This window comes from Chiloscyllium punctatum, chromosome 30, assembly GCF_047496795.1.
Source record: "Chiloscyllium punctatum isolate Juve2018m chromosome 30, sChiPun1.3, whole genome shotgun sequence".
Lineage (NCBI taxonomy): Eukaryota > Metazoa > Chordata > Chondrichthyes > Orectolobiformes > Hemiscylliidae > Chiloscyllium > Chiloscyllium punctatum.
The window spans coordinates 36,789,033-36,803,541 of record NC_092768.1 but is presented as its reverse complement, the minus strand read 5'-3'; the positions used below and the strand labels follow the sequence as shown (position 1 = coordinate 36,803,541).

Genomic DNA, 14,509 nt, shown 5'->3' with positions numbered 1-14,509 from the left:
AATGATCGATTTACGTCTGTTCTCCATTTCTACATCATTGTGATTTGCTCCCTGTCTATGACCTCTCAGTTTTCTACGGACTCGGCTGGTCACTAAAATATACCTGACTGTTAGAGTGTTGAGCAGCAATATTAAAGCATATGGGAGCAGTGGAATTAAAATCTTATCAAACAAGTTAAATATCACCCATCCAGATTCAGTATAATAGCTTTGCTTAAACTTACAGAACCAGGGAATATTGTTAACTATCTCTCCTGCTTCCATGGTAAAATAGAAGGGAACATTCTTTAAACATATGAAAATGCAGGTTGCCGTTAGAACCAAAACTGCGGTCTTTTCATTGCAATATTTTGTTTTCAGATTTTGGGAACAGATAACTACAAATCGATCAAAGGCGAATGCAACAGTGAACCAGACAGAACAACCTGTGGCTGTATAAAGCAAGATAATAGTAACGCTGCAAACTGGTGTGTTATCCAGGAAATAAACTGGGAAATAATATGAATTGATCCGTAGCAGTATGACTCCCGTGATAAGGAATAGCAGATCCGCCATTGTCATGGCCACCAAATAACAAGTGGTGCAGGTGGAGAGACCACAATTTCCCTTGGACAGGATCAGAATCGACACCACATTTGCTGTGGAAAGAGAAGGAAACACAATAAATACAGTAGATTATTTTTCAAACATTTCTGTCAGAATCCTCAGAAAATACTAATAGCATTTCAACACAATAAGTCAGTAGTGGTAGTATGCAACAGAGACAATATTTTAGAAAACTCAAAACTGAATTCAGCACACAATGCTTCATGTTGTAATACTGTTGGAACAAATACCACTCCATGAAACAGGTGACCATTTAACTTAGTTTTCTGAGTGATTCGCATAGATTTACAACCAGTATCTACAATGAATAGTATGTCATAAGTACATCCAAAAATATAAAGAGACAAGCATTAATGGGAACCTGAAATCGAAGATTGTGATGATTGTTGTAGATAAAGAAGGATGGTCATAGGTTCTAGTAGGATATAGACAGCATCATGAATTAGTTGTGCCGAATGATCAGATTGTGTGAGGTATAACCTTGTTCTTGATAGATTGCATTTCACCCATTTATAACAAACTAATTTCTGTATTTAAAATAAAAAGAAATTCGCCAATTATGCCGATAAAAAGCAGTGTCAGAGCATTGGAGAGAACTGTGATCAGAAATGTAGTTTTCAAATACATTTGTCTTCATTCACTTCAGTTCCTGAGCCACAATCATCTCAACTGTACAGTGATAAATGCACGAAATAACAATTGCTCACTGGAATCAGATGCAAATATGTGCAACTTGCTTCTTTGTGTTAGCATGCTTGGTCGAATTGTGCAGTGACAGATATTTCCATGTATCTTCCTTCCGAGAGCTGTCTGTGGTGATCAATGATTTAGCTGGACCCAACATTTCATTGTAGGCAGTAGCGGATAAATTTGTGAGTCTGTGAGATGTAAATATATGCATTTCAATTGGGATGCTGCAAAAGAACAGCAGAATTGATTCAAAAGATTTTATTTAATGGATAAACAACTCTGCTTCTACGCCTGCTGAAGAGTCAGTATAAGGTCAGCATTTAACAAACATAGCAACAGAGGAGCACCACAGACGACATAAGTATTTGCTCGAAGTCTCTTACCAGGGACACCAATAACAGCAAGAATCGTGTAATATATTTTCCCGATGCTGTGATGAGTTTCCATTGTTTTCTTTGTAATGTGTTCTATGATTTCTTGAAATAGATAATTTAACTAAACTTTTCTCTGAACAGGTGCACATTATGAGGCTTTGCTTTATACCTTATGTATTTCCATAGGGACCATTAAGATCACATCATCATTCACGTTAGTTTATTCAAGATTAATGAGCAAACAGAAATGAGAACTTATTTTTCTCCATGTTGTGATGTGAAATATGATATGTTGAGATTAGTTTGTACAACAACGAAGAACTAGCAATTTCGTTCACGTCAAGTAACAAGCGAATATTGATAAGTGTGCTGTTGATCATTTAAATAAACTAAGGTGTATCTTTAAAGATTGGCCTCTTTCAGTGATCACCATGTTTTTGCTCAGAGATTAAATTCAAAAGCTGTAGTAGCTCTCGAGTTGCGATCATCCATTGTAAATGTTGCCACCCAGTTAAGCAAATGAAATGACAATTTTTGTCCATGACTCCTCAAACAGATGCAACCAATTCGAATATTACAATCCCCGGCTACGACAGCCCTTCACATTGATATTAAGCCGAAAGTTGAAATATTTATTGTTCTGAAATAAGATGTAATCATTGTTGTCCAAGTCAATATTCTGCTAATTCTGCACTGTTCATAAGAAGTTGATAGTGAGCATGATTTTTGGACTTCTTTAATCTATGTCGTGCAGGTGCAGTTACACGTTCTTGTGGAGTCAGGGCAGGAATATGTTCTAAGCCAAAGAAGAATGTCTGATTCACTGCTCCGTCCGGGTTGTATGTTATTTAGAGGTAAAGCATCTGATACTGGCTATATAACCATATTCGTATGTACTTACCATCCCTTGTTACTCTTGATGGTGAAGGTTGTTCGTTTGGAAGTTTGCTAAAATGCATCCCGGATGTCGTTCCAAACACAGAATATTCCGATGAGCTCAGTTGGCATGGTTCATTTGTGGAGCAGTGGAAGTTTTTTACTTATATGCATTTATGAAGACAATACTGCGACAGCAGAAGGCTTTAAATGCTTAAATTAACGCGGATAGGTTGAAAATAGAATACAGATTAGAATGCATCAGCAGAGATGAATTGTATTAGTAACAGTATGTCTAAGAAATCAATGCAGGTAGTGCAGGTGTTCACTCAGTATATTTGTTTGTTTATTGTGCTAGTTACTGATTGGAGATGGGGAGTAATTGATTGAATGCGTAGCCATTGAATTGTGGGAAGGATTGTACCATGTTCCTGAGGAATTGTGACAAGGTTCTGGGACGGGTGGGACTTGTGCTAGTTGGATATGCTACAGTGAACGAGAGTGAGACTGTTATTTTCACAGCCTGGAACAATCTTACGAAGCACTCACATGGGATTAATGCATAATAAATTATTTCAATTTATGTGGAAACCATCATTTTAGGAATTCAGTCGCTCTTCATACTCACAACCACAGTGTCATAATCAAGTTGGCTTTTGTCACACGCCGTTTTCCACCCTTGTGTCATTGATTATTTGCAATTCCTACCTTAAAGTGATAGTATAATTGATGCTGGCCAACATTTTATGAAGTTAATTATTACCATAAAAGATTACATGATCTGGCTTTCTCTTTTCACTTCAAAAATGACTTGCTGAATGACTTCAATTTCTGGCAAATGCCATCCAGCAGCAAATGCTGATAGTTGGTGATTTAGCGAGCAATGCCAGTGAATGTCATAAGATAGGTGACTAGATTCATCTATGCTTGAAGCAATCATGTCTTTTCAATTAGATGATGCCACTGCCTCATGTAGAATTCCAATTTGAGACTACAAGCAACTTTGTTTCTTTTGGTTGCTTTCTACCTTCAGTTGAGTTGCGTTTTTACCTGTGGGACTGAAAACGTATTGAAGTGCGAATAGTCACTAGTGAGTACACCTACTTAGTTTATCTCAAAGATGAGACAACTGTGACAACAAATATAGATGCTCTAGTGGCCACTGGAATTGCATGTTACTTCATTGTTTCAGGACCATTATATTAGAAGACTTCTCCATGATGTATTGCCGTTGGTTTCGTGGTAGGAGGAGGGGGGAATTGGAGTGGTGAGCCCCTAAAGATTGTAGTTAACTTTATTGCAATGACACTGACGGAAAGAGGGATGATGCCCTAAACCAGATTTCAGCGAACTTAGAAGGCGATCCAAAAGCAGGACTTCCAAAGCACTAATTAAACCAATACTTATAGTCGCCATGCTCCAGTTGAACTGAATGCTTGAATGACTTCGTAATATCTCTTACATTGAGTAATAGAATAAAATTTAAAAATGCTCACAAAACATTGTTATCCTGCATCATTTGGTGTTGAAAGTTTTATCAAATGTATCATTCAATCCATTCATAGTAAATTTCAAGAAGAGCAGACATACCATTTTAAGCAAACTTTATAACTCAACTGGATGATGTTCAAATGCATTTCGTCTGCTTGATCATAATTATGATCAATTGGCATATCTGCTTACATTATTTATTTCTCATTCATAAACCAGTGATTTTATCATCTTGCTGTAAGGAAATTCTTGTATTGGCATAACAGGAGATATTTGAATGTTTTTTTGAATGTGTTATTACAAAGTGCATAACAGACCGGATTGATGGCACTGTTGGTGTAACACAGCCAATATCCTAAGTTCCAGACTATATTCGGTATAGAGACTGAATATAACGTGTCAACGAGAAGAATGGAAACATATGGTGTCCATGTAATAAGAAATGCTAATACAATAGCCATGACGGTCCTCGTCACCTTCTTCTCTCGGGATACACCTACTTTCTTTATTTTAGTGTGTGTCTTGCTTGGATTCATGATACGATGGTCGTTATCAATGTCTCTCTCATTCCTGCTGTTGCTGGTGAAATCTGTCATTGTCTCTGCTGTACTGCAGTCGATAGCAGTGTGTGATTGGCTAAGTACCATTACACAAGAAAGGTTTGAGTTGTCTGCCCGCAAGTCGCTTTCTATGGTAGAAATATTTGTGCTTTCTTGGATTGTTTCCTCCTTCATTTGGTTTGATGCCACCGAACTAACTGATTTTCTCTCATTCGAAACGACTTTCAACTCTCTTTGATCAAAAGTGTCTGTTGTTACTTCATTGGGAAGTTTGCTTTTTAGAATTTTTTTGTGCAGCAACCATTGGGAAACATTTGTTAAGACGTTGTTCATTAGTTTTGTTGGCTTTTGCTGAATGCAGTTGGGAGGTAATGTGTTCTTGCATGATTCAGAGTATTCCTTGTTATCCTTTATTCGACTCTTGCTGGCATGGGATATGCAGACATACAAGACAATCATGATGAAAGCAGGGAGATAGAAAGCTACTATAAGAATAGCTAGAGAGACAACTGGGTTTGAAAGGAATTGAATGTAACATTGACCCTCATGAACTGTCCGCTCCCCGACAATGAACTGCCATAAGAGAATGGAAGGAGCCCACAGGATGAATGGCAGCACCCAAGCAGCGGCAATCATCACCATTGCCATCTGAGGAGTCCTTTTCATAGGATAACTCAACGGCATTTTGACACAGAAGTACCGGTCAAAGCTGATAACAACGAGGTTCATGGATGATGCATTATTAACAACATGGTCGAAGGCAAGCCATAAATCACATACCACTGGGCCCATTGGCCAGTAGCCAAATGCATTGTAAACTGTGTAAATATTCATGCATATTACAGCTACTATCAAATCAGAGAAGGCTAAACTTAAAATAAAATAGTTATTAATAGTCTGCAAATGTCTATTAAATGTGATAGAAATAATGACCAAAAGGTTTCCGATAATTGTTGCAAAAGTTAATGATCCTGCCAAAATCACAATGATGATTATTTCAAGAGTTTTGTGAGAACTAGTTTTTTCAGAATGAAACAATTCGGTGAGGTTACTGAGAGATTCCTTTATCGCTGTTGTATTGATCATAGTTTTACGCTGATGTGCAGTTAGGAGAAATGAATCCTAAATAGTGAAAAGAAAATGAAAAGTTAGGAAACAGATGTTGGTTGTGGCAATTTTAATGACAATTTAAGTTTAGCACACATAACTATCTGCACTTACCAATTTCAAAGTGTTGATCAGGAAGTAAGGTTTTAAATTCTGACTTTGTTCTGTATTCACTCAATGATTTTGCCTTCGACAATCTCAGTGGGTTTATAACTCAACACCTATTGCCATTCGCAAATAGGAGGTGACCTACTTTGTTGAACTGCTGCTGTTTATTAGTTGTTAATACACCAACAATTTTGTGGGAGGCAGTTTCAGGACGTTAACCCAACAACAGTGAACGAACAGTGATATATTTCCAAGTAAAAACGTTAAGTGGCTGACTGCGTGGCTGAGAGAGGACGTTGCAAATGGTGTTTCCGTGTTTCTCTTGCCCTTGATAGATATGAATGGTTTTGAAGGAAAAGCTGAAAGAGTATTTTGGAGTAAGTGAATGCTTGTAGGTGTGGTGAAAACCAAAACAGCTGCATTTTAGTGGATGCTTTGAATTTTGCTGCTTGATTGTAAAACCACACTTCCTGGAAAGTGTTGTCAACTTATTCCATCCCCTGATCGTTGTCAGGCTTCAGAGAATCAGAATATCAATTAGTATATGATGGATCCTGAGTCTCCAACTTGCATATTTGCTCCCAGTATTTACATGGTTCGGCAAGTTCAGTTTCTTTTGAATACTAATCTGAGATATTGATCTTGGGAGATTCCGTGCTTGGAAATGGTATTGACGGGTAGATTCTCTCTTGTTTCAGTTGACATCTGCATGGTACTTGTGCGGTGTAAAAGTTTATTGCCCAATACCTGCCTAACCCTCAATATTTTAAAAAATCTTGCAGTATTTTAGCACAAACAGAATTTCATCACTGAATGAAACACTATACACAATCATCAGAGAGCATCCCCATTTACGATATCCTCATGATTGCCTGGCCATTGATGAAACAATGGAATTTAATTGGGTGTAGGAAACTATCCTGAGCATCTCCACTTGCGATCGCGTGGAACTGACATGACCCACCTTGAAAGGTCAGACTTATCTCCAGTTGTGCTACTTCTAACAATAACCAGTTGAGAAACCATTCTCCACTTCACCCCAATGTCAATTGACTACAGATGATCTAGAGTTCCTTGAAATTATCCTCTGTCAAAAAGCTGCCTTCAAATATATTATCAAAACTAGTCATTCCCTGCGAATTTCAGACTTTCAGAACTTGCTTGAACCAAGAACACAAGAAGTTCAGTGGCTAAGTGACTATGGCAGATTACACATTAGAGTCGTGACCAGATTATTGTGAAGGGCACTGTCTCATTAACTAATAGCTTCTGTTTGAATTAATAATTAAGTAACTGTTGAGTTGAAGCAATTTGTTGCTGAATGGCATTGCAAAGCATACTTTTATGTCAATTGCTCCAAAATATGAAGTACATTAACTTTATACGTTTTCAATTATTAAACTATTAAGTGTAATCATCTTTATTTCTTTGTTTACTTACGTTCACAAATTCCAAAAAATGAATGAATAACATTCTTTTTCAGAAAATGTGTTATCTCCTGTTTATATACCACAAAATATTAGCTACATTAGTTCTTACTCTCTATTACAGAAAGCCCAAATATTCTATCATGCAAGTTCTCCTTCAAACGCAAATTCACTTCTGCAATCATGACATAAATCTGAGATAGGATCCATTCACGGATGTGTCTTATATTTCAAAACAGATGGCAGTGTGATATTAATGGAGATGCAATATTCAGTTTCAGTTATTTCGTTTTTTAAAACATATAAATGTTATTCAAACTGCACTAAATACAGCCCGAGAATGATTTTCCAAGTACTTTTTCTCCCCAAAGTAAATAAGGGAACTGCATCACACGTTTAACATTGAAGGTAGTCTGTAGGAAGGCTCCTGCAATGAAAGAAACATAATACTCCGTACCTTATTTCACAGAATGTTTACACAGTTAACTTTATGCATTTTAAATGCATGAGAAAGACACACAAGATTGACCAATGGCATAAGCATGATGACCCACGCAATTAAAAGTATTTTACCAGCAAGACAAGAAACAGAAAAAAAACACACTTCAGGAAAAGCATGGCAGATCAGGCAGTGAAACAAATGAGATGTAATAAGTGATGCAGATAGGGCTAAAAGTTAATGGGCGGTACTGCATTAACAGTGAGCGTAAAATTGTGGCATTTGCAAGAAGAAAAAGACTGGACACTGACTGACGAAGGAAAGTAGCAGCGTTAGATAAATGAATCAGCATGTTTTAATCCGCACAACTGAGTGCATCATAGTAGCACAGCAATAACAGAACAATGGCTTTGTAATGTTCTAAGTGTGTTTAGAGTTTAGTAGGTGCAGGAAACCAAATCGGAAATTAATGGGTTTGAGAAAATCAAATCATTTTTTAAGAGGCAGAATATCTGCATCAAACAAAATCTGAAGTGGAATACATACATTGGTCTTTAGAATAATTATGGACCTGAAAACCATGTCTCATGCAAATATTAAAAGAAAATATTTTGCTCAGGACCATCAATAAGTCACATAGTTGATGAACAGGTAGTTGTGGTCTTTCCACGGTCCCAAGGAGAAATTGTGGAATGGAGAGGGATTGCATATACATTCCTTCAGATGACCAGATAGTGCTGAATCTAAGCAGGAGATTCAATGAAATCCTAATTGGTTCTCACATCACTAAGATTTCATGATGCAGCTCATGCATTTATTAAGGCGGATATTAGTCTTCACTTAAGGTGACACTTGAGAGTGGGTGTAGATTATTCGGATAGTTGATGCACAGAAGAGTGTTCAGCACAAAGTTTTAGCACAGAATAAATATCTATTCCGAACCTCTACCAAAGCAACTCCTGCATAATTATTTGCTTTGCAGACTCTCTGGCTTTTTCAAATTTTACCTGTCCAGATTTTGAAGCCATTTTCTCATTTCACATTGTGTCTCTCATTTTTAACTGTTACATGACATCAACCAATCATCACTTGTTAATATAATTTTGTTCCTGTCTCACGTGGAATTTAGACTACAGGTATCAGGCTTTATTGTTCTAGCTTGTAAAATGAATAACTGTTCTGTTTGCTGTATATTGACCACGATTTCATCTCTTAAGTTGAACACCGAAGTTCACTGCAGACTAATTCAGTAAGGAATTGAAATGTATTAATCAAAATGATTTCAAATTGCAGAACATTATATAGATGGAAAACATCCTGAATTGACGTGAAAACAAATATTTTACATCGAACATCAAGACTTATGTTGGCTCTCTTAATCGAATTACCAATGGAATTTCCACTATGCTCGCAAACTTAGACGGTTTTGTTATTTCTTCTTGAGTTACTAAATATTGCTTGCGATCAGGTTATGTATGTTTCACTCTTCAGTTAAAGGCACTGGACAGAGGGTATTGCTCGACTAACTATCCAACACAGACGCTAAAGCTATGGTGACATGTGGCAATGGTTCACCAGCTGGCGGGTTTCAAGTTTAGTTAATGAACCGTGGCATAAAAGCCGAATTCTGCAATTGTGCTTGTGAAGCCATTGTTAAAAATTATGCAAACAGATCTGTTTTACAAATGTCCATTAGGGAAGAAAATTGCCCGTTTTGTGATGCAATATAAAGACAAATCGAAACCAATAGCATTGTCATGAACTCTTACACCCCCGTTGTAATTATGAATTGGAACATTTGAAAGAAGGTAGATAGACAGAGTGAGACCAAGAGAGCAAAGGGGGTGGGGGCAGAGATAGATAGATAGATAGATAGATAGATAGATAGATGGATAGATAGATCGATAGATAGATAGATAGATAGATAGATAGATAGATAGATAGATAGATAGATAGATAGATAGATAGATAGATAGATAGATAGATAGATAGATAGATAGATAGATAGATGGATAGATGCATAGATAGATAGATGGATAGATAGATAGATAGATAGATAGATAGATAGATAGATAGATAGATAGATAGATAGATAGATAGATAGATAGATAGATAGATAGATAGAGAGAGAGAGAACTAGACCAAAAGCAAAAATGAAGGAAACTGGGAAGATCTCCTCATTGACACATTGAGGGGTCTGAAAGTGTATATGCAACAAAGTTATTTTCCCCCTATTATGGAAGACTCTAGGAGTAGGGGAAATAAAATACCAGAGCAGGTAAAACCATAAAAGGCATAAAAAGAAGAACACAAATAGGCTGCTTGGCCCTTCAAGGCTATTCTACCAATCAATAGCATTGTTTCTGCTTCAACATTCCATATGTCGATGATCGTGTGCTTTCACCATAACCCTGATTCTCTTACTGATCAACAATCCACCTCAGCAATAAATGAACACATCGACTCTCCTCTCCTCCGACTACCACCTCGCCCCACAGCTCTTTGTGGAAATGAGATCCAAAGATTTACAATTCTTTGAGAGAGGAGAGGTGGGAATGAACACAAGTGAGGTGTCTGCTGGTGATTATATTTCCACATTGCAAATCAAAGTTTGTATTTGCAGAATGGCAATAGTGTTTTGGCTCAGAAGGACGCCTTTGGCTCGTCGTGCCCGCACAGGAGTGTTAAATGAGCAACATAGCCCGATATAAATATCTTGCTTGTTTTTTTCTAAATTGCATTTGCAAATTCATTTTATTTAAATAATCATCAAATATCCAATCGTATGGCTCAGTTGAACTGAGTTGAACTGGCCTCCACACTATTCCAGTCGATGCACTCCACATGCAAATCATTCAGTGGTTGAAAACATCAATGCTTATTTTGGAAGTCAAGAAGAAAAAAAACAATTGAGTTCAAGTCGTTTCATAGTCTGTTTCCCATATCTCTGAACATTTTCCTCTTCTCATCAGTCTAATGCTATCTCGATTGGATCTGCATCTAATAGATTCCGGCACCCACTGCTGCTGACTGGGAAAATGTGAAATTCATGACTTAATTCTTTCTCATGATAATGTGCATTATTTTGCCTCTGTTACCAGTCCCGCGTCTGACAAAAAAAGATAAGCTATTGTACATTGCTCTGCAACTCCAAATCTTACTTTAATCACTGCCCTTTACAGCCTAACGTGCAAGGTTCTTTATCATATGAAGATCTCCATTTACTGACGGACAGACTGTTCAACAGATTTTCCATATCAGTTTTAATCCTGCCAATTGTTGTTCCATTTAGCAGAACCATGTAGCATGTCTACCTTGTGAAATATACATGCAAATGACATCTCTGCTATCAGTAATATTAAGGATGTGGGAACGTCTTTGTTATAAATTCAAGGAAAAGTGAAGGTCAATAACAGAGTCTTTGGAACCGAGAAACTCTTTGACCGCTTTCTAAGACTAATGTGGTTTATTCCATGTCCCTGCTCTTGGTATCATATGCTATTACGTCTTGATCAACAAATTGGCAAATTGATGTTCCAATGCAACATTTAAGTTATCATACCACCATCCGTTTAGACGGTGAACTTAAGCCCCTGAGCATGCATTCACACATTTAAAAAAAAACCTGCATGTGACTTGTGTTTTGTTTGTTAACTGGTTTAACATTGATCCATCTGGTTATCAATTGTTCAGTCCTTTGAAAAAAACTTGCATGTGATGAATCCTTATGATCAGTAGTTGTATTTGTCCTAAGACACAATACTGCGTTCCTGCCTTCAGAGTCTTCTTTTACAGCAGGAACACACTCACTATGAGGCAAATTAAAATTATCACTAATTTTCTTCTTTAATTGTCGAATGGCGTTTCCATTTGTCGTCAGACTAAGTTTGAAGGTTAAATTGCCAAAGCGAATAATATTAAAGATCAGTGAAAGAACATCCTTGCAGTCTATTTGTTCTAGCTTGTTCATTTGATATACATTCTTCACTCAATCCATCTCTCGTCTTTCATTCTCTAAATCTTGTAATCATCAATTTGTTTTCAGGACCCAATTACTCATTAAGAGGAATTTATATGATTCAAATAAAGCACTCACTGTCATATAATTCTGATCGTTATTTGAATTACTCCTTGATCTCTCTACTATTACAATTACATGTCTTCCCTCTGCCCTCACCAGTTTCTCTATTTCATGTTTGTTTTGTTAATGCTAGATAGTTATTCTAAGTGAGAAATATCATTCAATCTAGACTGGATATTAAAAATTCTCTCCCTTCAAAATGGAGTATTAGTTTTCATAACCTTAGCATGTTGCAGTTCCACGTTATGTGGCTATACAGAGATTATCTAAGGTTATTTTATTTTTCAGTGCCACCTTCGTTTGCTATTTGGAAAGAATATGTGAACAGGTTTGCTTTGCTACAAAAATATATCATCAAATATGTACGGGCGTTAAATGCCCTTTTATAATCATGACTTGATTCTATGGGTTTTCAATGTTTTCCTGTTTCTCGTTGCAGTCATATTCAGTATCAAATATTCACCACCGTAGTTACACTCAAATGCTTTGATGGACGGTCGAGTGAACATAAAACAAGGTCGAATTTGCTGCTGATGTTGGAAACCAGTTCTTCTTCATACATGAGCAAAATATTTTGAATCAAGCATCAAATGAACAAATATTTCAGCTACTCTCTGATCTTAGTCGAATTGATGACAAAACGTACAAACAATTGAGGAGCTGCAACATGAAACCTATTTCATAGTCAAACTAAGGTATCCATATACAATCCCACTCTAAGATCTGCATTCCAGCCTATTCAGAATATATCTCACATATTTGACCATAACAGCATGAAGTTATCAACGATACAAAGTAATAAACTGGTGGATTTCCTTTGTCCTTCCATGTCTGGAACCCTGGGATTTCTTCTGTTGCTGAAAACCTGGATTCTCCTGCAGCAGCCGCTAAACAATGATGTATGTCTTACAATGACAGCAGTGATCATCAGAATCAGAACAAATGGTGCTTCTTGGTTAAGAATATAATGAAGAAGCTCAGTAGTTGTTATACCTGAGGATAGAATAAAACCAAAGGGAAGAGCTTATACTTATTGGTGAATACATAATACCGTAAATATTGTTTAAATAATGGCACAGTTTCACTTAGCTTGGCTGCCACTATAGCTTTCTTTGTGAAACATTTGTTTTGCAGCTTCTGGCAGCAAATAACAAAAAAAAAACAATGGTTACTGAAGCAGTGAACCAGACGGAACAGTTTCTAGCTACATAAAGCAGGGCACCACATATTTTACATTAGGGGTTGCAGTCAATGATTGTAAACTGCTTTCAAAATATTTTCAGAACGTACATCTGTATCTAATCGAAAAGTATAACGAGCAAATACACTCTTGTCGTGCCCACCTGGTAGTGTACAATGCATTTGCAACGTTTTCAGTTTCCCGGAGATGGAATCACAATTGGCACTATGTTAAAAGTGGAGAACAGAGAAGTAACGTACGCAACAATTTGCATGCAATGCCCCTGATTAAGAATTGCAAAGCAACTTCTTAGACATTCGAGGGTGGAAACCAAGATGAAATGGAGCTCTTTCTGGTCAGAGCACTTCCCTATCCTAATGTTACTGCACTAGTTGTGCAGCAAAAAGGACAAGTGCAAATGCACATGTATTGTCTGTCCCTTGGCTGTGCCTTTTTTCCCTCTCATGATCAATGATAATCTAACTGTTTTGTTATGGAACAAAACCTCTGTCTTCGTTTCTGATCAACGTCAACAACAAAAACAACAAGAAAAACTATTTGAAGCATTCTGCACAGTCCACTTCCGGAGGATTTGTCGTCAGACAAATCCTGCTTCTCACCTCGAGCAAAACTACAGCCTTCAATTTTTATCAACTGAAGAATGTACTGAGAAAAACCACGGAAGCAAGGTAGTTGTTAACAAGGTAGGCGTTTACAGTATATTGCTGCATGGCATTCACATCTCCTCAATATAAATAAATAGAGAAAGTACATTTTAATGAGTTCTATCTCCAACATTACAGTTTCAGTTTTGGTAATAAAAATTATCAATTAAACAACCTTATTTTTCTGGGGGATGCATCGCACGAATTCCAGTGTCAATGGAGTGTAGAAAAAAAGGCACTCGTTTGGGCAAGTTTAGGAAATAGGATGTGGCCATAATCCCTATGATATTTTTTCAAAGTTATATTCGACGGAAAACAACCAATGGATGATGAACATCCAATAAATTACACTGTCAAAAAGTAAATGAAATAATTTTACATTGACTACAGCAAGTGGCATTCTTGAGCTCTTATTAGACGCAAATCTGTGTTTATTCTGCACAACAGATGGAGCCTCAGAAAGTCTAAAGCAGATGCCAGTACAACAATAAGAAAGACATCAACAAAACTTATCCCACCCCAACAATGAGGAATGGCTTTGCACATGGCACTTCAGACAGACAGCATCTTTTCCAAATCTGAATACAGCAGATCATGTCATCTGGCCAAAAAGTGCACTTCCTGAAAGTGCATTTCCATAATTTGTCACATTTTAATGCGAATGTGAAACCAAATCAAATAGCATCTACAACAACCTTAGCTGGAGGACAATGGCCACAAAGATTTGACAATAATAATTAAATGGTCCTTAATATTTGTAAAGTAATAACTCAAGAACAATAATAATGAAGAAAATAACAGATGAATTTTGTTGCCAATATACCAGTGTATTTTACTTCGCATGTAAAAGCCTACGTTTTGCAAATGTTATTGAAGCCAACGTCAGGAAAGAAAATATTGTAAAG

At 36.9% G+C, this 14,509-nt stretch overlaps 1 protein-coding gene across 1 annotated transcript; it reads right to left on the bottom strand.

The window, feature by feature from the left end:
* Positions 1-4,264: 4,264 nt before the first annotated feature.
* On the bottom strand, positions 4,265-5,683 carry LOC140455570 (muscarinic acetylcholine receptor M2-like). The gene has a single exon (XM_072550491.1). The coding sequence runs from the start codon at positions 5,681-5,683 to the stop codon at positions 4,265-4,267; it is 1,419 nt and encodes a 472-aa protein (XP_072406592.1).
* Between the last annotated feature and the right edge of the window lie 8,826 nt (positions 5,684-14,509).